This window comes from Pteropus vampyrus, unplaced genomic scaffold, assembly GCF_000151845.1.
Source record: "Pteropus vampyrus isolate Shadow unplaced genomic scaffold, Pvam_2.0 Scaffold120, whole genome shotgun sequence".
Taxonomy (NCBI): domain Eukaryota; kingdom Metazoa; phylum Chordata; class Mammalia; order Chiroptera; family Pteropodidae; genus Pteropus; species Pteropus vampyrus.
This window is the reverse complement of record NW_011888901.1, coordinates 4421911-4445666: the sequence shown is the minus strand read 5'-3', so window position 1 is coordinate 4445666 and position 23756 is coordinate 4421911. Positions and strand designations below refer to the sequence as shown.

General features: G+C 35.2%; 1 protein-coding gene across 6 annotated transcripts in view; it reads right to left on the bottom strand.

Moving 5' to 3' along the window:
* The window catches only part of PTPN4 (protein tyrosine phosphatase, non-receptor type 4), a 192944-nt gene that overhangs the window by 146915 nt on the left and 22273 nt on the right, over window positions 1-23756 (bottom strand). For all 6 annotated transcript variants that reach the window (XM_011366098.1, XM_023534124.1, XM_023534122.1 and 3 more), the window contains one exon: window positions 20634-20788. In XM_011366098.1, coding sequence (XP_011364400.1) covers window positions 20634-20771 — 138 coding nt within the window. In that variant the 5' untranslated portion in view covers window positions 20772-20788. The remainder of the gene's footprint in view (window positions 1-20633; window positions 20789-23756) is intronic.

The window sequence follows — 23756 nt, the reverse complement described above, 5'->3', positions numbered from 1 at the left end:
AAACAGCACCACAGACTATCTCCAATCTTTCAAGACCACAACTTTTAATATGCTTTAAATTTGTGACACTGATAATAAGGAGATAAAGAGAAGGAACAGAATGACAACTGATGATATAAAAGATAAAAACATGAGTTTGAAGATTCTAGTGTGCTACGACTTTCTTGACATGTAGTTATGAGCAAAGAACAATATCCATGGTTTGAATTCTCTACTGCAAAGAGATAACTGCCATACCACAATGGTATTGATAAGAAGAACCAAAAAGATGTGAAAGCTCTGAGGAAATATTACAGCATCAACATGAAAGATTAGTATTACGTAATAGCTATTAATACAAAACTATAACTGAGTAGAGAGCAATATTCCAGTAGAATTATCCAAAGCAATATTTAGATATATGAAAAAGCCTATTTCTGTAGAAACATATCCTAAATATTATTCAAGCCTATGAAAAATAAAGGCATATTCATGGTATCTATGTCAAGCAAGTTGAAAGATGAAGAACACATTGACAAGCAGGAGAATTTCTACAGATTGAGAAACTGAGAGGTTAGTCAAGTGTCATTTTATAGAGAAGTATGTGAGTAGGAAAGACCCCATACAACTACCAAAGAAAAACTTGTTGTAACACAGCTAAAGTAAGATTTGTATTCAACTGTTCACGCAGACCAATATAAAATACGTACATTACAGACTACTGTTCCCACTGATTACAACAAAAAACTCCAGACAAAAATACCAAAAGCAATCATGAGAGAAATCCAAATGTAAATTATAGCAGGCAGTATGGAGAAGAAAAATTGCAATTTGCAGTATGGTCAGCTTTCTATGTTTTCCTTTTCACTTCTTTTTTCAACTTTCTTTACCTCTACCTTTAACTCAAAGATAGGCTGAATTAGGGAACCTGCATGATGGGCATGAGCAGCAAAAGAGACAAGAGAAATCCAACCAATTTTCTGATAACAGGATCAAAAAAGAAACTGTGAAATGAAAAGTTATATGTGGAAAACACCATATTTTTTTCCTCTCCACCAGCCTTGCCCCAGGGATAGCCAGTCATGGAACGGTATAGCCATGATGATGATACTGTGGGAACTGAAGTTCCAGGAGAACACCCGTCTCTGCATTGAACCAGAAAAAAAGGGACCTGTTTTTGAAAAGTAGGAAGCAATTTCTATTTTGGTTTTTCTACTTTTTTCTCAGCATTGCACTCTAAGGCAGCCCCAGTTCTGCACAATTGAGATGTCTAAAACTCTGAGAGAACTTCATTCTTCTGGCCAGAGTAACTATGAAAAGTGGCCATTGGGAGAAAGTGCGGAGAAAAGCCTAGAGAGGAGAAATCAACACAAGTCCTGAGCTCATGCCAAAGCTGTGCATGTGCAAAATATACCGAAAGAAGCATAGCAATGACTATGAGAACTGAACTACAATGTACCCTCAACATAACTCTCAAATGCTACATGCAAAGGTCAAATCCAAACAGCGTAGCAAAGGTTTTGAAAACTGAACTGACATTGGAACCACTCACTGCTCAGAAAACATGAGACAGAATTTAAGTACCAGGTTAATCTGCTAAAAAAAACAAAAACAAAAACAAACAAAAAACAGTAACAAAAATATCAAGATTATATAAACTTTAATAAGACAGTATGAATTATTTTCAAGGGAAAAGATAGTCAATTGGTGAACACATCGAGATGACTCAGATGTTGGAAATATCAAAGATTTTAACACAGTTACTGTAACTAGCCTCCACTTTTAAAATAAAGGAATATATAGAAATTCTAAGCAAAAAATAGCAACTATAAAAAAGAATAAAATGGAAATTTTAGCACTGAAAACTACAGTATCTAAAATAAAATACTCACTGGGCTAAATAGAAGAATGATATTAACTGGTGAGTCAGTTAATTTGAAGGTAAATGAATAAAATAGCTATATTGAAATAAAGAGAGAAGGTTTATAAAATCAAAAGAGACACTTAGGGACCTGTGAGACAAAATTTAAAAATTACTTTATTGGAGTTCCTGAAATAGAGAAGAAAAAGATTGTTACAGATAATATATTTGAAAAAATAATGGCTAGAAAATATCCAAATCTCGTGAAAGAAATAGATTAAAAGATTTAAAAACTTCAGCTAAATAAAACCATGCCCAGAACCATCAAAATCAAACTGCTAAAAACTAAAAACAAATTCTTTAAAATCTTAGAGGACAGAAAAAAACAACACATAACATATAGGGAAACAATTATCTGGATGATTGCAGAATTTAAATCTAAAACTATGAGAGTCAAAATATATTTTAAGTACTGAAAGAAAAAAAAACCCTATTAGCCCAGAATTCCATTGAAAAAAATCCTTCAGATATAAAGGCAACTCAAAACATTCTCACATAAAGGAAAATTAAGAGAACTTATTGCCAGAAGACTTGCTCTAAAAGAAATGCTAAAGAGACAGGAAAAAAAATGGTGTAGGTGATAGAGGCTCTGTTTATCCCTCTGGCAACCAAATCAAAGTTGTGACGGAAACAAGGAGCAGCAGCAGCAGCAAGGAAAAATCACCTGGGATCTAGATGAACAAGCCATACGACTAGGGAAATGTCCAAGAAAACACCCTGCAAGGGCAAAAGGTAGGACGGGGCGAGGACACGGGGCTGCTGGGTCTCAAGCGGCTAAGACGGAGGCTGCGGCAGCTGTAGAAGCCTCTTAAAGGGGTCACATCCGCGAGCAGATTTTCCTGGTGACGGGCCTGCTCACTCTGAGCACCAGTGCCTATTCGGCTGCACGCAGGAGGCACCAGGGACTTACCGGGAGACACTGTCGGAGTGAGGGCCAAGGCAAGACTTGGCTCTGTATAGAACTGTTCGTGGTGTCCACTGTTCCCTGTTGAGCCCTCCCCCAATATCAGTGTGCTGGACACAGCACAGCCATAGCTGCAACTTCATCAAACTGGATAACAGAGGTCGCTCCGACCAGAGGATTCCCTGAAACTCCCCCTCCCCCAAATCGCGGCCCCACCCAAACCACATCCAGGTGTATCCTCAGCAAGTCAGGTGCTCCCTGCTGAGACTCACACCGGAGGCACCCTCGGTTTCTGGTGTGGCCTCTTAAAGCATCTATAAGCACAACATCTGTAGATTGCTTGCTAAATCTTAAAAGGTGGCCCCAGAGGGGCAGAGGCTTGGGCTAAATTTGGCCTGCAGCTGAACCCCTCTCAGGACTGTGCCACTGGACATCTACTTCACAAATCCAAACTAGTAAGACCGGGAGACTTAAGAGCTTTGCTTATTAGTACATGGGAACAGACATGGAAAGGTAGCCAAAATGGTAAGACAAGCAGAAACCATATGAGAGAACAGAACAGAGATCCAGATATAATGGAGTCAAGTAATTAAACAGATACAGAGTTCAAAACACTGGTTATAAAGATGCTCAATGAACTTTTGAGACGTGTAGATAAATTCAGTGAGAACTTCAACAAAGAGATAAAAAACATAAAAATGGAAATGGAAATTATAAAAGAGAACCAGTCTGAAATGAAGGACACATCATCTGAGGTGAGAAGTATAATAAATTGAATAAAAAAGGAATAAACAAAGTGAATAAAGAAGAGGATCAGATGCCCTATCTAGAAGACAGGAAAGCCAATCAGGACAATCAGAATGGCAAGAAAAAAGATGCTAAGACTATACAAATAATTTAAGGAGGATATGGGACACTATTAAGGCTCCAAATATTCGTCTGATCAGTGTACTTGAAGAAAATCAAGATGTTGAACAGCTGTTTGAAGAAAAAATGATGGAAAACTTCCCTAACCTGGTGAAGGATATGGACATAAAACCCGAGGAAGCTCAGATAATTCCAAAAATCAGGGATCCAAAGAGGCTCACACCAAGACACATCATAATTAAAATGCCAAAGGTTAAATACAAAGAAACAATATTAAAAGCAGCAAGAGAAAAACAGATAATTACATATAAGGGAACACCCATAAGACTGGCAGCTGATTTCTCAAAAGAAACTATGCAGGACAGAAGGGCTTGGCAAAAAATATTCAACAGGATGAAGACCCAGGATATACAATCGAGAATAATTTATCCAGCAACGCTATCATTTAGAGTTGAAGGACAGACAAAGAGCTTCCTAGACAAAAATAAGCTAAAGGAATTTATCACCACCAGGCTAGAATTACAGGAAATGTTGGAGGGGCTTCTTTAAAAAGAAAAAACATGTATCAAAAACAGGAATAAAGAATGATAACAACTACATTCCTATCAATAAGTACCTTAAATGGAAAAGAATTAAGTGTTCCAACCAAAAGACAGAGTGGCTGAAAGGATAAGAAAACAAGACCCCTATGTATGAAAAGGAAGGGGACAGAAAAAGATATTGCTTTGATGGACTTAGAAGGTATTTAAGGCAGACAGAGAAAGATAAACATTATATGATTTCACTTATATGTGAAATCTAAGAAACGAAAAGAACAAACTTATCAAAACCAGACTTACAAATATAGTGGACAATTTGGTGTCAGATAGAGGGGAGAGGGGTTTGAGGGACTGAGAGAATGGGGTGAAGGGTTAAAGAAGTACAAATTAGTAGCTGATGGATGGTCACAGGGATGGGGAGCACGGCATAGGGAATGCAGTTAGCATCAATATGTTGGCTAGGTAGAGGGCCAGGGGAGGGAGGGTACAATTGGGTGGATCGTTTTATGAACTATATAGATACCTAACCAATGTACTATATACTTGAAACTAAATTTAAAAAATAATAATTAAAAAAAAGAAAGAAATGCTAAAGAAGTTCTTCACTGAATGGAAATGATAGAAAAAGGAAATCTGGAACTTTAAACAAAAAGAATGATAAATATATAGGAAAATGTAATACACTATTCTGCTAAATTACATGAAATATGCACTACTGTTGAAAGCAAAACTTATAACACGTCTTAGAGATTTCATTTTATATAAAAATAAAACATGATAATCATAACCAGAAAAGGGAACTATAAGCATTTAAATGCTCAGGTTTATTTGAGGTGGTAAAATATGAACTCAAAATATACTGTAAAAAGCAGGTATAAAGTGGCCCCATGCAAGGTACAGGCAATAGCTGACCATGGAGTGCAACAGAGTCACTCCCAAGTGACCCCAGAACGAACACACCTGGTGGCCGGCTTCAGACCACACCAAGATCCTATCAGACTGCCTCCACAAAAGATACCCAAAGAGCAGACTCAGCAGGCACCAAAGCCATGCTAAAGCAAATCCTGCTATATAGGTTCAGTCCCTGCACAGCAGCTACTCCACTGCAGTCACAGCCAGTCCTCACCACCAAACAGCCTGAGGGTCAATCGCTCCCACTGACATGCAAATAGCAACCAAGGCTCAACTATAACAGGGCATACACAACCCACACAAGGGATCCACCTGGAGCACCCATATCAAGTGACCAGGAAGACAGTATCACTGGGCCCTAATGCACACCTACTACATAAGGCTACTCTATCAAGACCAGGAGATGTTGCAGCTCTACCTAATACATACAAACGAACACAGGGAGGTAGGCAAAATTGGGAGGTAAAGAAATATGTCTCAAATGAAAGAACAAAACAAAGCTCCGGAAGAACTATACAAAATGGAAACAAGCAATCTACCAGATGCAGAGTTCAAGACACTGATTATTAGGATACTCAATGATCTCAGTGAGAACTTCAACGAAGAGACAGGAAACATAAAAATGGAGACAGAAAATATTAAAAAGAACCCATCTGAAATGAAGAATGTAATGACTGAAATGAAGAATACGTTAGAGGGAATCAACAGTAGATTAGATGAAGCAGAGAATCGAATTAACAATTCGAATGATAAGGTAGCAGAAAACCCCAATCAGAACAGCAAAAGAGAAAAAAAAAAAAATGAGAATACTTTAAGGACCCTCTGAGACACTATCAAGTGTACGAACACAATATTCAAACTGATGAAAAACAAGGACCTATAATGAAAATGACTCTATGCAGCCAAGCTATCATTTAGAATTGAAGGACAGGTAAAAGAGCTTCCCTGACAAGAAAAAGCTAAAGAAATTCTGATCACCACCAAACCAGTATTACAAGAAATGTTAAAGGGATTTCTTTAAGAAGAAAAAAGAAAAAAATATGAATAATAAAATGACAATAACTATATATCTATCAACAATTACCTTAAATGTAAATGGACCAAATGCTCCAATGAAAAGACATGGGTGGCTAAACCGACAAGATAACAAAAACCTTACATAGGCTGACTACAGGAGACTCACTTCAGATTGAAAGACACACAGACTAAAGTAAAGGGATGAAAAAAGATATTTCATGAAAATGGAAACAAAAGATAAAAGCTGGTGTAGCAATACTTACCAGACAAAATAGACTTTAAAAAAAAGGCTATAACAAGATACAAAGAGGGACCTGATAATCCCACTTCTGTATATTTATCTGTAGAAACCCAAAAAACTACTTCAAAGGGACATGTGCATCAATATGTCCACTGCAGCATTATTTACAATAGGCAAGATATGGAGGGAAACTGGGTGAACATCAATGGATGCATGGATAAAAAAAAGAGGTAGTGTATGTATGTGTACGTGTGTGCGTGTGTGCGTGTGTGTATAACGAATTATTACTCAGGCACAAAAAAGAATGAAATTTTGCCATCTGCAATAACAGATGCACCTAGAGTGTATTATGCTGAGGGGAGTAACTCAGACAGAGGAACAGATGACATAATTTCACTTATATGTGGTGTCTAAAGGACAAAATAAACAAATGAAACAGAAACAAAGTCATAGATATAGAGAACATTTTAATTGTTGCTAGATGGGAGGAGGTTTGGGGGAATGGGTGAAAAAGGGGAAGAAATTAAGATGTATAAATGGCTAGTTACAAAATCAGTCATGGGAATGTAAAGTATAGCATAGGGAATATAGCCAATAATATTGACTATATTGACCATTATATAGTCAGTGATATAGATGGTATCAGATGAATACTAGATTTATTGAAATGATTACTTTGTAAGTTATATAAACGTCTAATCTTTCTGTTGTATACCTGAAACTAATATAATATTGTATGTCAACTATAATTAAAAAATAAAAATTATTAAAAAATTATTTAAAATTGTGTTGCTATTTAGATAAAAATTAACGACCAAAATATTAATGATGAAGACATCAGAAACATGGCAGAGTGAGAGATATTCCTAGATTTCTCCCCTTGAAACAACAATAAGCTGAACATCTAAAATTCAACAAAAAACACCCAACATGCACACCAGCATGTCTGAGCATCAGATCTGCTAATAAGAGCTACCAGGGTCAGAACCCCAGGAGTCTGGCGGTAGACTGGGAGAAACAAAGAAACAGCACTACCTGGGAAAGCTGTGAGCTCCATGCATCTGTCAGCAGTGCTCAGGCATCAGGGCAGAAAGCAGAGACGTGGGAATGGCAAAGAAGCAACAGTTGACTATTACCAGGTGCGTTACAAAATGTGAGGCTGAGCCCCAGTCCCCACCCACCAAACCAGAGGGCCACTCCCCCCATTTCCTCCAAAATCTAACCCGTAGAGCCCCAGGGAAATCTGAGTAAATGCTACCAAAACAGTTGCTAATATTAACAGGGACTGAGACTGAGGGTAGCGAGCGTGATTTAACATTCTTAAGAAAAAGAAAGGCATTATAAAACTTTATATAAAGCAAGGATCCAAGAGGTTTAGACGCCATCTACTGGAAACCAAAAGAAAAACGCCATCTTAGTGACAGGATAAAGAGCAGAAAACACTTCCATTAATGCCTAGGCAGAGAAATAGTCCATTAAACACCATGAACAACCAAGGTGACAAGTCATCTCAGAAAGAAAGAGAAAAATCTCCAAAAAATAAGCTTAAAGACATGGAAACATGAGACTTAAATGACAGAGAATTCAGGATGGTACTTCTGAAAAAATTCAATAAGATCCAAAATAATTCATATCAACAATTCCAGGAATTGAAAAGAAAACTAGATAAAGTGAATGAGCTTTTTAGCAAGGAGACTGACACTATAAAAAAGAAACAAAGAGAACTTCTGGAGATAAAGAACACACTGAAAGAGATGAAAAATGAAATAGCAAGCTTGGGAAATAGAGCTGACCAAATGAGGACAGGATCAGTGATATTGAAGACAGAAATTTAGAAATAAATCAGAAGGAAGATAGAAACCAAAGAATGAAAAAGAATGAAAGAGAAATACAATAACTAGCTGATACTATCAGGAAAGGAAACATACAAATAATGGGCATTCTCGAAGGAGAGGAAAAGGAGCAAGGATTAGAAAGTATTTTCAGACAAATAGTTGATGAGAATTTCCCAAATCTAAGGAATGAGCTGGAGCTTGGAATTCAAGAAGTCAACAGAACACTCAATTATCTCAATCCAAAAAGGCCTTCACCAAGACAACCTTCCTAGGCTTAATCAAGAAGAACTGGAAAATCTAATTAGATCAGCGGTATGAAAATTGAAACGATCATCAAAAACCTACCAAAAAGCAAAAGTCCAGGACCAGATGGCTTCACCAGTGAATTCTACCAAACATTCAAAGATTTAATACCTATTCTCCTCAAACTCTTCCAAAAAATCGAAGAGGAGGCAATACTTCCCAACTCATTTATGATGCCAGTATTACCCTCATACCAAAACCTAATAAAGATAACATAAAAAAGAAAACTGCAGACCGATATCCCTCATGACACACATGCAAAAATCCTAAGTAAGATACTAGTGAAACAAATACAGCAACATATTAAAAAGATTACACACCACGATCATGTGAGCTTCATCCCAGGGACACGTGGATGGTTCAACATATGCAAATCGATTAATGTTACACCACATAAACGAATTAAAAAATAAGAATCATATGATCATATCAATAGATGTAAAAAAAGCCTTCGACAAAATACAACATCCATTTATGATCAAAATACTTCACAAAATCGTATAGAAAGTACCTTTAACATAATAAAGGCCACATATGACAAACCCTCAGCCAACATTATACTTAATGGTGAAAAATTAAAAACTTTCCCTCTAAGATCAGGAACAAGGCAAGGCTGTCCACTACCGTCACTGTTATTCAATATAACACTGGAGGTCTTAGTGAGTACAATCAGACAAGAGAAAGATATAAAAGGCATCCAAATAGGAAACAAAAAAAATCAAACTGTCACTATTTGCGGATGACATGATTCTCTATATAGAAAACCCTCAAGATTCCACAAGAACACTACTAGAAACAATAAGCAAATACAGTAACGTTTCTGGATACAAAATCAACTTTCAAAAATCCATATCGTTCCTATACTCTAATAATGAAGTGTCAGAAAAAGAAGTGGAAAAAATAATTCCTTTTGCAATTGCAACAACAACAACAAAAATACCTAGGAATAAATCTAACAAAACATGTGAAGGACCTATATAATGAAAACTATAAGACCCTATTAAAAGAAATTGAAGAAGATACAAAGAAATGGAAAGAGATTCTGTGTTCTTGGATTGGAAGAATCAACATACTTAAAATGACCATATTACCTAAAGCATTATACAGATTTAATGCAACCCACATCAAAATCCCATTAGTTTTTTTTAAAGAAATAGAAAAAAATAATAATCAGATTTATATGAAAGCACAAAAGACCCCGAAGTGCCGAAGCCATCCTGAGAAAAATGAACGAGGCTGGAGGCATCACTCTGCCTGACTTCGAATTATACTACAAAGCAATAGTAATCAAAATGGCATGGTACTGGCAGCAAAACAGACACACGGACCAGTGGAATCGAGAGTCCAAAGTAAACCCATATTTATATGGGCAAATAATTTTCGACAAAAAAGCTAAAAACATACAGTGGAGAAAGGAAAGCCTCTTCAATAAATGGTGCTGGGAAACCTGGAAAGCCATATGCAAAAGAATGAAACCAGACTGTTGGTCTATCACCGTACACCAAAATTAACTTCAAATGGATTAAGAACCTGAATATAAGACCTGAAACGATAAAATTCATAGAAGAAAACATAGGAACTAAACTCATGAACCTTAGACTTAAAGAGAATTTTATGAATTTGACCTTCAATGCAAGGGAAGTAAAAGCAAAAATATATGAATAAAACTGTATCAAACTAAAATGCTTCTGCACAGCAAAAGAAGCCACCATCAACAAGGCAAAGAGACAATCATCTGAGTAAGGAAATAATTTGCAAACAACGCCTCCAATAAGTGCCTAATATCCAAAATATACAAAGAACTCATATAACTCAATAACAACAAAAAAGCAAATGATCCAGTCAAAAAATAGGCAGAGAACCTGAACAGACACTTCTCTTAAGAAGATGACAAATGGCCAACAAGCATATGAATAGATGCTCAACATCGCTAGCTATCAGGGATATGCAAATGAAAACCACAATGAGATACCCTCACACCTTTTAGAATAGCTGTAATCAACAGGACTAGCAATAAATCCTGGAGAGGACGTGGAGAAAAAGGAACCCCCATACACTGCTGGTGGGACTGCAAATTGGTACAGCCACTATAGAAAATAGTATGGAGGTTCCTCAAGAAACTAAGAATTGATCTACCATATGATCCAATAGTCTCTTTACTGGATATTTACCTCAAAAAACTTGAAAATATTTATGCAAAAAGATATATGCACACTGATGTTCATATCAACTTTATTCATGGAGCAGTGGCTAGGATATGGAAGCAATCGAAGTGCCCTACAGTAGATGACTGGATAAAGAAGATGTGGTATATAAAGACAATGGAATATTACTATAAGAAGAGATGAAATACTGCCATTTGCGACAATATGGATGGACCTCGAGATAATCATGCTAAGCAAAATAAGCCAGACAGAAAAAGTCGAAAAGCACATGATGTCACTTATATGTGGCATATAAACCTAAAAGCGCTAAACAAACAGGACAAACAGAGACTTATGGATATGGACAATAGACTAGTGGTTACCAGAAAGGAGGAGGGGGAAAAGGGAGTGGGGAAGGTAGATGGAGTAAAAGAGGTCAAATATGTGGTGACAGAAGGAAATCTAATTATGGGCAGTGAACACACAATGCAATGTATTTATATGCCTTATTGTTGAATTGTACACCTAAAACTTACTGGATTTTGTTAATCAGTGTCATCATAATAAAAAAAAAAGATAGGAAAGAAAACACAAAACATTAATTATGAATAATTTAATCAGCCACTACAAAAATGTAGCACTAATGAGTACTGAAGAAATAATCTTTTCAAAAGAGAGGTCTGGCCTTTGCCCTCAGCTACTGGGAGGTGATCTCTAGGCCCCTGAAATGCCCTATTAATGGGAGTGTCTTTGTTTGCCTGGGGGCTTTGGTCACTGGACAGCTTAACAACATAATTTATGATACAGGCTTTAGGCCACATCACATCAGTTCTGACCTCAGCAGGAATTGGAGACTAAGAACATTTGTCCTGACCTCTGGGAGAGGCTATAAATATTAGGTAAGTCACAAAGGGAGTATGTGATTGAGTCCCAGTCAAAAATTTGGACATCAAAGCTTGGGGGAGCTTTCCTCTTTTGAAATACTCTGTGCATATTATCAGATGTGATGGCCAAGAGGAGATAACGTCATCCATGACTCCATGGGAAGAGGACTAGAAGCTCTGTTTAGACTCCTTCTGGACTCTGCCGAATGCATCTCTTCTCTTGGCTAATTTTAATCTGTATCGCTTCCCTGTAATAAACTGTAACTGTGAACTTTCAATGAGTTCCCTGAGTACTAATATCCCCCAAACTTAGGATGGTTTTAAGCACATCCCAAGCTTGCAACTGGTGTCAGAAGTGAGGGTAGTATGGTGTATACTGAGCCCACTAAATGTTGAGCTTTGGCTAACTCTGGGTAAGTAAAGAGATATATAGAAGAGGAAAGACGATATAGAAAAAGAGCAAGAAGGAATACTACATTTCTAAAGCATCTACTAGAATTCCTACTGAGTGCTTTATGTTCATTCAATCCTGATAACTCTAATGTAATAGATGATCTTATTTCTACTTTATATGTTATATATAAAGTATATATTATATTTAATTATGTTAGTTATATATGAAGGTCAAGTAAGTGAAATGATGCCACAGAGCACACATTAAACTAGGTCAAGAACACAACTCTAGCCTTTCAGATTCCAAAGCCCACGCACTTTACACTATATTATGCTGTCTCCCTAACATTACAATGATTCCCCTATCAATTATTTATAGAACATTTGGTCTTAATTTTGATATCACTATATGCTCAAATGATCTGTCTGCAATAGTCTGAATACCTAAAATCCAGGACCAGATCTATGTAGTTCTTTGCAGAACTAGCACAGCTGCCACCCGAGTCATTCTTGATGAAGGAAAATGAAAGTCATCTTATATTAAATTCAAAGTTAAGCAATATCAAAGAACATATGGTAAATCCAAAGTTGCAAGTTAACTACGTACTAAAATTAAACACCTATTCAATGTATTAAGTGCCTATGTACCTCCAGATTTCTGGAATGTGGGAAAAAATTAAATAGCTGCGAAAGAAATAGCAAAAACTATAAGCTCTGAAGTTTATTATAAACAAATCAAAGAAAGCATCAAAAGGAAATGTCTACATATTCAGAAAAATGTCATAACAGTATTACTAATCCCTCATATATTACGGCTGTTGCTTTTCTTTGTGGAAACTAAACAAACTGTTACATTAAAAATTATGTGTAGAAACCAAAAGGATAAAAGAGTCATAAAATCAGTTCCTAGGGAAAATATTTAAGAGGAAGACATATTACTATACTGAATTCCCAACAGGAGAAAAGAATTTCTGTATGTGTACATGTAATGCATGTACATACTTAAGTCCCAGGTTGTTTCATTTTAAACTTTTGGAAGTATAATTATTTTGTCTTATTATTGAAAATGTTAAATAAGGCTAACTGGACGTTACCTTTAACACAAAACCAAATTTCTAATATATAGATACTTAACTATCTAATTTGACTTAAGAATAACATTCTAAGTGAGTACGAAGATGAGAAGCAATTTCTTTTCTACACTGTAGTGATCAGCAGAGTCCAATCAGCAACACCAAAATCAGCCTCTGGGCAGAGAGTCACATTGGGCACCAGGAATTCCTCTGATTATTCTTGGGTCCATAGGGGACTCAGAACAGGATTGATTACCGAGGGGCGGGGAACAGGCAAGCAGTGGGGCATCAGAAAATGAGTCAGGTAGCTTACTTATGTGATTACAACTATATCTCTTTCCATGGTCACCAACACTTTTCCAAAAAATACTGAAAGCTTGTTTTCAAGTTCTAGGAGGGAAAAGGAGAACAGGACACACCTATCTGAGAAGGGCATGCTACACACCTTCAAGAGAGATACAGAGAGCAGACAGAGAAAGTAGGCCCCAAGCTAACCACCTGGTTTTATCAGATTAATCATGGAAATCAGTGGCCTAGACAGAAAGCCTTTTTTTGCATAGTACAAAAAACAAAACAAAACAAAACAAAACAAAACAAAAAACCATAGCATGATGGTAAAAATACTTAAAAGATTATTCCCTCAAAGCTTATAAAATAAGTCACAGGGTAATATATTACCAATCCTGTGTTCCATGCACACAGCGAATACAGTAGTTAAGACATAAACAGTGTGGACTAAAATATTTATGAATTGTTTTTAAGACGCTCAATATATAAGCAACAAACTCAAAATTGTTAAATAATTAAGTGTTGAGAATTATCAGCCAAGGGAAGTTTCTGATAAGAACTAAGCCCAGCTCAACTAGGGTTAAGGCGCTTCTTAAATGTTACAGATGACTACTTATAAGTCAAAACCTTCTAAAATAACAAACCCAATGGCCCACCTGTATAGGGCCTCATCTTTGGAAAGCAAGTGCCATTTTATCCCCCTCATCAAATCGGTATATCTCAGACTAATCTGATTTTAGAATATTCATACATTTACCATTATTAACTAAGTTCTGAATCCTTCTATTTGGTTCAGCTATTTGGCTCAACTGTACAATGAATCAAAGAACACAGAAAACAATATGTTAAATGTTTCCGATCAAAATCTACAACTATATAACAAGACATACTTTCACATTTTAAAACAACCAGAATTTTCAGTTCTTGGCATGATGGAATAGCTAATGTTGGAATAACCTCCTGCTATAAAAATCTATAAAAGCCGAACCAAATATACCAAAACAAACAAACAAAACAAAACCAAGAACAATAACAACAATAACAACAAAAACCCCAAAACAGTAACAACAAAAACATTCACACTGGCTTTCTCCTTGAGAGAAAACAATGGTATAGAGAAACAGAGCCCAAGCAGAGAGTGGTAATCTTACTAGGATGAGACAATTAAAATTAATGTTTGGGGCTGCTAAGGTGGCTGGGTTTTGAAGGGAGGTTATTAGAGAAGAAAGAGTCAAAGAGAAAAAACTATAAAAATCTGCATAAAAATCCCCCTCTGGTCCTCATATGCCTCCTAGGCTATGCATGCACAAGGTTAGACTCCTAGAAGCCTAGGAGAGAATAACTGTTGGGAGGCTGCAGGCTAAAAACAAAGATTTCACAAGTTACACAGTTCAGAAGACATAAAATTCAGGCTTGATCAGAGGACAGAGACCTTGAGGAATACTCCAGGCATTTGAGACCCTAGACAATCCATTCTCCAGGAATGAGAACAAAGCTGAAATACCTTAACAAAACCTATAACTAAGCTTCCATAGGATCAAAGAGATCACTGGCAGTTTATCTGTCTGCCAGAATAAATTTCAATACTATTTAGAGGAAGATAACAATCCAGAGCTTCTATAATAGGGGTCTATAAGGGCCAGAAAGCAAATATTTTGGGGCTTTGAGGGCCATTCATAGTCTACATTGCACAGTCATTAAAAAACAAACAAACAAACAAACAAACACCTTTAAAAATGTAAAAACTATACATAGTTCTTTGGCCACACAATAATTGGCATATGGGCCATAGTATACTATCTGCTACTCTACATTACACTCACAGTATCCATCATACAGTGCAAAATTAGTACATATGCGAAGCAGGGAAAGTGACTGATAATCAAGAGACAAAAGCAACCAACAAAAATAGACAAGAGTGATATACACATTGGTCTTAGTATGCGAAGGCTTTAAAATAACTACAATTAACATATTAAAAACAAAAGAATAAAGAAAATGGATTAAAATATAAAGTATTTCATAAATTAGAATCTATAAAAATGATCATAAAGACATTCTAGAACTGCAAAATATGTGAAATATAGGAACTCATTGGATGGGTTTAAGAAGCACAGCAAAAAAAAATTAACACTAAGACAGATTAATAGCTATTCAAAGCACAGAAAGAAATTATAAACAAACAAAAAAATAGGACATATGTTAGAATCAACATGCAGTAAAACAGTCTAACATATATGTAATTAGAGTCCAGGAGAGAAGAGAAAATGAGAAGCAATATATGAATCGGTAAAGGATAAGTTTTCAAAAAAAACAACCTACAGATTCAAGAAGCTTACTGAATACCAAGAAGGCTACACACACACACACACACACACACACACACACACACACACACACACACAGGAATACTATAGACAAGTGACTAAAAATCAAAAATAAAGAGAACAATCTTAAAAATAGAGGAAGGACACATCTCTTGCCCTTCAGGAGAAAAACAATGAGAATGAAAAATTATTTCCCAAGAGAAACTATGAAAGTCAAAGAAATAGCATCTTTAAACTACTAAAGAAAAAAAATCAACATAGAATTCTATATCCAGCAAAAATATCCTCCAAAACATGAAGAGTAACTAAAGACATTTTCAGACAAACAAAAAGCTAAAAGAGTGTGTTGTTAACAGACTCTACTTCAAAGAATAAATAAAGAATTTCCTTAGCATTAAGGGAAATGACTCTAGATGGAAGCATGGATATACGAGAAATGAACGGCTGCAGAAAATATAGATATAAAGGTAAATATAATAGATTATTGATTGTTTAAAGCAATAACAACAATGTCTTGTAGAGTTTATAACAAATGAAGGGGATGGTAAAAATACATAACAATAGCATAATAGAAGGCAAGTAAATGGACTTAAACTGCTTTAAGGCTTTTTTATTTGAGGGAAACATGGAATAAGTACTAAATAAAGGTAGCTTTTTGTAAGTCAGGACACATTTTATAATTTTTAAGGTAATCACTATAAGCATGATATTAGTAGTTTAACCAAAAAAGCTAATAAAGGAGATAAAATGAAGTAAGAAATGCAGAAACATAAGGGAATCCTTTTAGGTGAGGAAAGTATTCAACGCCTTAATCTGGTAGTGGTCCCACAGATGTATACATATATAAACATCACTGAACTGTATACTGAAGATTTCTGCACTGTTCTATATAACATATATTATTAAATAAACAAAAAAATCTATATATACTTTCTAGAGTAGAGAGACTAAGCTGCAGAATATTTCTAGATTTCAATATATTCCCTAAAATTTAATGGCTTACAGCTATTTTCTGAAAAATTTTCCAGAATGTATACTAGACACTCAGTACTTCTCATTGAATGAAGTATATGAGTAACCACAATTTTATTTAATTTATGGTACTACTGCCAAGATAACAAAAAACCTAATTCTCAAAAAAGTAATACTTGACAATTGCTTCCTCTTTACTTTTAAAGAATAAATTGGCATATTTACATTTTCCATGTATGTATTTTTTTTAAAATGTGTTACTGTTTATTTACAGTTCATTTTTATTATAGTGATATTGGTTAACGAAACCCAGTAAGTTTCAAGCATACAATTCAACGGTAAGGCGCGCGCGTGCGTGCGTGTGTGTGTGTGTGTGTGTGTGTGTAAATATATATATTGCATTGTGTTTTCACCACCCATAGTTAGATTTATTTTCGTCACCACATATTTGACCCCATCTACCTCCCCTGCCCCCTCTCTGCTAACCACTAGTCTATTGTCCATGTCCATGAGTCTCTGTTTGTCCTGTTTGTTTATTGCTTTTAGGTTTATATCCCACATGTAAGTGATATCATGTGGTTTTCAACTTTTTCTGTATGGCTTATTTTGTTTAGTATGATTATCTCAAGATCCACTATGTATTTTTAAGCACTACTGCCAGGAAACAAAATGGGTTTTGGAAACAGTGCATGTACAACAGTATATATGTGAAAATATCATATATACATATAAAGCAATTAGCACGACTGCTATTTTGTGGAATAATAATAATAACAATAACAATATTCTTCTAAGAAAATATTTCTGTAACTAGAGAACAGATCAACTGGATTGCAAGCAATAGAGGAAAGAAGAACCAACCCTTCTAAATGTATATATGAGTCTGACACAAACAGTAACTTCAGAAATATTCTCATTTAATTCTAAGCATCCTATGCAAGGCAGATATTATTCTCCCTTATCATATGAAGAATCTGAAACACAGAAAGGTAGAGCAACTTGATTAGAACCACAGAGCAAGTAAGTCTTCAAAATAAAGACTTACAAATTCATCATCAGATAATTGCCTAGGAAATCTTTCAAAAGAAGCAAAAGTCATTATCAGGAACAGATTTATGCATGACAAATATATTAGACCAAACGAACTATACCTCCTTGATGAAAACACAACAGAATTAAAGAATAAACCAAGAAATACTGTAACTTTAATTTTACACAACTATAAATCTAACTGATAGTTTTCTAGTGATATAGTTTAGGAAAAAAACATTTCAAAGTAGAGGAAGAAAATCTTTAAAGATCTATCATATACTATGATGTTTGAATTTTCAAATACTATAAAATTTGGCAAATTATCGCATCCTTAGTGCAAAAAGATGATGGATCATATTTTAATATCTAATTTTATTCAAAAAATCTTTGTAAATAGTAAATTCTCCTTCAGGGTAGACACTGAAAATCAATCCATGGCCAAGGTTAAATGCAGCAGACTGAACACAAATGTTTGCTTAAAACACACTAAAGTAACAGTGAAGGCAGATATCAAAGCAAGTCTATATAATAACAGCACCCTCTGTGAATAACTCCTCTCACTTCCCCCTTCCTACTGCCAATCATTGTAAGAACTAGAGATTTCTTACTCTCTGAAGAAAATGACATGTAGTAGTGTGTAAGTTTAAGGTATAAAACATGATGATTTGATACACATATACAGTTGACCCTTGAACAATGCAAGGGTTAGGGGCACTACCCCTCATCCAATCAAAAATCTGCATGTAACTTCTGACTCCCCCAAAACTTAGTCATCCCTCGGTATCTGCAGGGGACTGATTCCAGGACCCTGCGCGGACACCAAAATCCACAGATGCTCAGCTCGCCTCTTAATACAAAATGTCATAGAACAATGCACACAATTAGCCCTCTGCATCTGCAGATTGAAAATACTGTTTTTGATCCCCGATAGGTTGAATCTGCAGATGCAAAACCTGGGGTTACAAAGGGCCTAGAGTATATTTGAAAAAACCCATGTGTAAGCTGACCTGTGCAGTTTAAACCTGTGTTGTTCAAGGGTCAACTATATATTGTAAAATGATTACAATAACATTAGCACATCTATCAACTCGCATAATTACCTTTTTTGATGTGCACGGTGAGAACATTTAATATTTATTCTCTTAGCATCTTTCAAGTATCTAATATAGTATAGTACTGTTGACTATAGTCACCATGCTCTACATTAGATCCCCAGAACTTACCTTATAACTGGAAGTTCGTACCCTTTGACCAAAATCTCTTCATTTCTTCTACTCCCCAGACCCCTGACAGCTACCATTCTACATTCTGTCTCTATAAGTTCAGCTGTTTTAGATTCCACATGAATGAAATCATACAGTATTTGTCTTTGTCCAACTTACTTCACTTAGCCTAATACCTCGGTCCATCCATGCTATCACAAATGGTAGGATTTTTGAAGATAAATAATTTATATTACTTAAAGATTTCAAAGTATAGAAACAGCAAGCCTCCCTTAACTGCAGGGGATATGTTCCAAGAGCCCCAGTGAATGCCTGAAACTATGGACAGTACCAAACTCTATATATACTATGTTTTTTCCTATATGTGCACACCACCTATGATAAAGTTTAATTTATAAATTAGGCACAGTAAGAGATTAACAACAATAACAATAAAATAGAACAATTATAACAATATACTGTAATAAGTTATGTGAATGTAGTCTCTCTCTCTGATTACTGACACAGCTACTAAGGGACAAAGAGGTGAGTAGCATATACAGTGTGGATATGTTGGACAAAGGAATGATTCACATCACAGGTGAGATGGAGCAGGATGGTGCGAGACTTCATCCCACTACTCAGAATGGAATGCAATTGAAAACTTATGAATTGTTTATTTCTGGAATTTTCCATTTAACATTTTTGGACCACAGTTGACCATAGGTAACTGAAACTGAAGAAAGCAAATTCTGGATAAGGGGAGGACTACTGTACCCGGGGAACAGAGCAAGAAACGAATGAAGGTGTTATTCTGGAGATGTAAAAATGAGGAATAAGGAATTCCTCATATTCTAGTTTGACTATGGACTATATATTATATATTATTATTTTCATAACATTAAATTTGGGGGTATGATACTACGATACTATGGTAATTTATGAGATTCTTACACTGCTGAAGTGCTGGCAGGTGAAATGTAGCACTATCAGAAATTTCAGAAAAAACACATAGAAAGAAAAATAAAAATAAAGCAAATGTGCAAAATATTGACAACAGGTCAATCTAGGTAAAGGGTGTGTGGATATTCATTACTAATTCCTTTACCTTTTCTATAAGCCTGAATTTTTTTAAATAAAAGAAAGTACCAGCAACATTACTGATAAGAGCCCAAAGTGGAAACAATCCAAATATACACCAACAGTAAATGGACAAGTAAATGGCAACAAATAAATGGACAAGTAAATTATGGTATATTCATATATAACAGAGTACTATATAGCACGATACAGTACTATACAACTACTGTTAACATAACACATGGGTGAACCAAATAATGTTGAGCAAATAAAGCTATACACAAATTAGATGAACAGATAGTTCTTGAATATTTCAGACAAAACTCGGATAAGACCATGGCTATCATTTATCTTTGTTTGGCAAAAGTTATATTCAGACAGTACAAGTAAGATTACAATGAAAATGTATAAATTATTTAGAAGAACAAATTCCTTTCAAGCATCTTCAAGCACATTTATAAAAACCATCTATATATTATTATTGATCTGTTCTACTAATTAATCATAATGCACTGCTGGTTTGTCAACTTTTTAAAAGACTCAATCTGAACTGGAACTTATACTTGATAGTTACAAACTCATACTACAAAGACTTTTCTTCATTGAGTAAGGGTTTCAAACTTTACTACAACTAAACAATTTTAGTTTTAAAATATAACGTAAATTCATATTTATAATGAGAATATTTTCAAAAGAGAGAGAGAGACATAAAATACTTACATTAACTTTGAAAGCTTGTACAGTGTTATCCAGAAGAAGGATGTTACAAACCACTTCTGTGTGCTGTCTGTCTCGGGCCAACTCTGATGCTCGTACATTGTAGGTTCTGCCAGCAGGCAATCGGAAACGTGAGGTCATTACTGTCCGCACAAGGTCTAAGTTGAAAAAAAAAGTTCACCAAGTAAAAGAATAATTCAATATACAAAGTAGTTCAAAACAAAATTCTACTAAGTATTCTTCAACTAGCAAGAACAAAGAGTTAAAAAGTTTTGAAACAGCCAGATAAGAATTACAGGTATAAAAAAAGATACTACATATACAGTTAATCATTTAAACTAAAATTATAAACTACCTGGAAGCTTTATTCTTAACTGTTTCATTGAGAAAACAATACATAAATTGTTCAAAAAGTCATATTCCAATTTAAAATATATAAATTTAGGAGTAGCCAAAAAGAGGAAAGAATATGCTACTTCAGTAAGTTGGACATTATTCATTGATGCAAATATTAAAAAAACACCGTAAAGTGGCAACAGGTATAAAGATTATTAAACTCTGAAGGCCCCCCTCTTTGTTAAAACTTAAGGTTTGGGGAAAACATGGAAGTTTGTTTTTAAATATAATAATAACCGTCATTTTAATTATCTTCAAATTCAAACTAATTCTAATAGGATTATTCTTATTATTCTTAAGAAAACAAAAACAAAAACTTAAGGCTACAGATCTTTGCTTCTCAAATTTGTAACTAGAGGGAAAAATATACTGCCTATAAAAGAGCAGATATCGCACTGATATGAGCAACATTTGATATTTAAAGACAATGAAGATGTAGTTTTGAAATCTGAAAGAAAGTTATTTGAAACAGAATTATATACCCAAAAGTTAGAATTCATGTGGCAGAATAAAGCTAAAGACATTTTGACATTCAAGAATTCAAAGTTTAAAATCCATAAAACTTCCCTCTTAAAGATAATTGGATAAAGGAAATAAATTACACTAGAAAATACAAGCATATAAAACGTTTTAATATGAATAAGCAATAAGTAGTAAGACGAATGAGTAAGCAAAAAATAATAAAAAGAAACAGTGGTTAAAATTGGTGGTATTCAATACTTGCAGTTGACACCACTGACTGTTAATGTCAAGAAGACTAAAGCTAAAAGTAAAAGTCAATGTTACATAAGTATGCAAATTGAATAGAGGGAATCAGCTTTAGCATGTTGACAGGGGAACTAGCCAAATAAGATTTACCAATTAAAAGACAGTGATTGGGAGTTTCTGGTTCCATATGATATGAGCTTGAAAGTCCCTACTCCATCCTAAGAAGTAAAAACATGAACAAACAGGAAAATCAGCAACTCTTCTTCGATCCATTAAAGAGAGAGGACACAGGGCAAACCGCTGCCCTTAAGACTGGAGAGACAGGCAATTATGAAGAGTCACGGCTTACTGGAGTATAGACTGACAAGCAGAAACTACCATGGGAGCCAGTGCATGAGTAGGAAAACCTGAACTGTAACTGACAATTGCTGGAGGCTCAGAGTGGACAATTCTGTGAGTTAAAAATTCCAGGGGGACCCAGTCATAGGAGGGGCTCCCACAATATTGTGAGATTTACTTCCAGGAGTTCAATCAGATTCTCACAGTAAATATCAGAGAAAAACATGCTTGAGCTTCCCACAAGTTGGGTGCGGTGATCATTATGAAATATACCAGAGCAATCTCTTCTCAAGAAGGCCTACCCTCATCTACATCTACATTATGTGTAGAGCCAGATGGGTGCTAGAGTAATCAAGGGGACTGCTTCATAAACTATATAAATGTCTAACCAATGTACTGTATACACAAAACTAATGTAAAATAAAAAATTTTTAATGTATATATATTTTTTTAAAATTTCAAAACAAATTAGTTAACCAGTGCCTAACTGACCTGGCGCAAGGAAAATATCCAACTCAAGCCGAATTTAGCCTTCCAGTGGGAGGAGAAAAATACTCAACTCCAGGTAACTCTAACTATCCTATCCCACATAAGGGGAGAGAAAAAAACTGAGAAACACTTGTGAAGTGTACAATCCAGAAGCTTAGGTTCACTAAAACACAGAGCTAACCATAGCACTAAAGAACACGTCCTCTATCCCCACATTAGAAGCGCCTATTTACATCAGTTTCTTTTAGCAGGAAATCATGCCTACCTATCAAGAAAAATTTACAAGGTATACCAAAAGGCAAAAAACACACTATGAAGAGACAGAGCAAGTATCAGAACCAGACATGGAAAGGATGTTGGAATTATCAGACAGGGAATTTAAAATAACTATGATTAATATGCTAAGGGATCTAATGGATAAAGTAGACAGCATGTAAGAACAGATAGGCAATGAAAGCATAGAGATAGAAATCCTAAGAATGAACCAAAAAGAAATGTTACAGGTAAAAAACACAAAAGATATGAAGAATGTCTTTGATAGGCTGGCTTATTAGTGCATGAAAGTATGAGAAAGAATCTCTGAGCTACAGAATATACCAATAGAATCCTCAAAAAATGAAAAGCAAAGAGAGCAAAGATTGAAAAAACAGAACAGAATATCCCGAAACTGTGGGACTACTACAAAAAGTATGATATACATGTAATGGGAATACCAGAAGAAAAAAAACAAAGAAAAAAAAATGTTTGAAACAACAGTGACTGAGATTTCCCCAAATGCCAAACATCAAACCAAAGATCCAGGAAGCTCAGAGAACACCAAGAAGGAAAAATGCTACTCGCCCCAACCCAAAATAAACAAAAAAAGCCCACGAACAAAAAATGTCTATCTAGGCCTGTCATTTTAAAAAAACAGAAAATCGAAGATTAAAAAAAAAAAAAAAAACAGAGGAAAAAGCCAGAGGAAAGAAGACAGAGTTAAAAAGCACCTTACCAACAGAGGAACAAATATAAGAATTATATCTCACTTCTTAACCATGCAAGCAAGAAAAGAGTGGAGTGAAATACTTAAAATGTTGAGAGTAAAACCCTACCAATCTAGAATTCTGTATCCTACAAAACTATCTTTCAAAAGTGAGAGAAATAAAGACTTTCTCAGACGACAGAGGGAGACGGAGAGGGAGAGGGAGGGGGAGG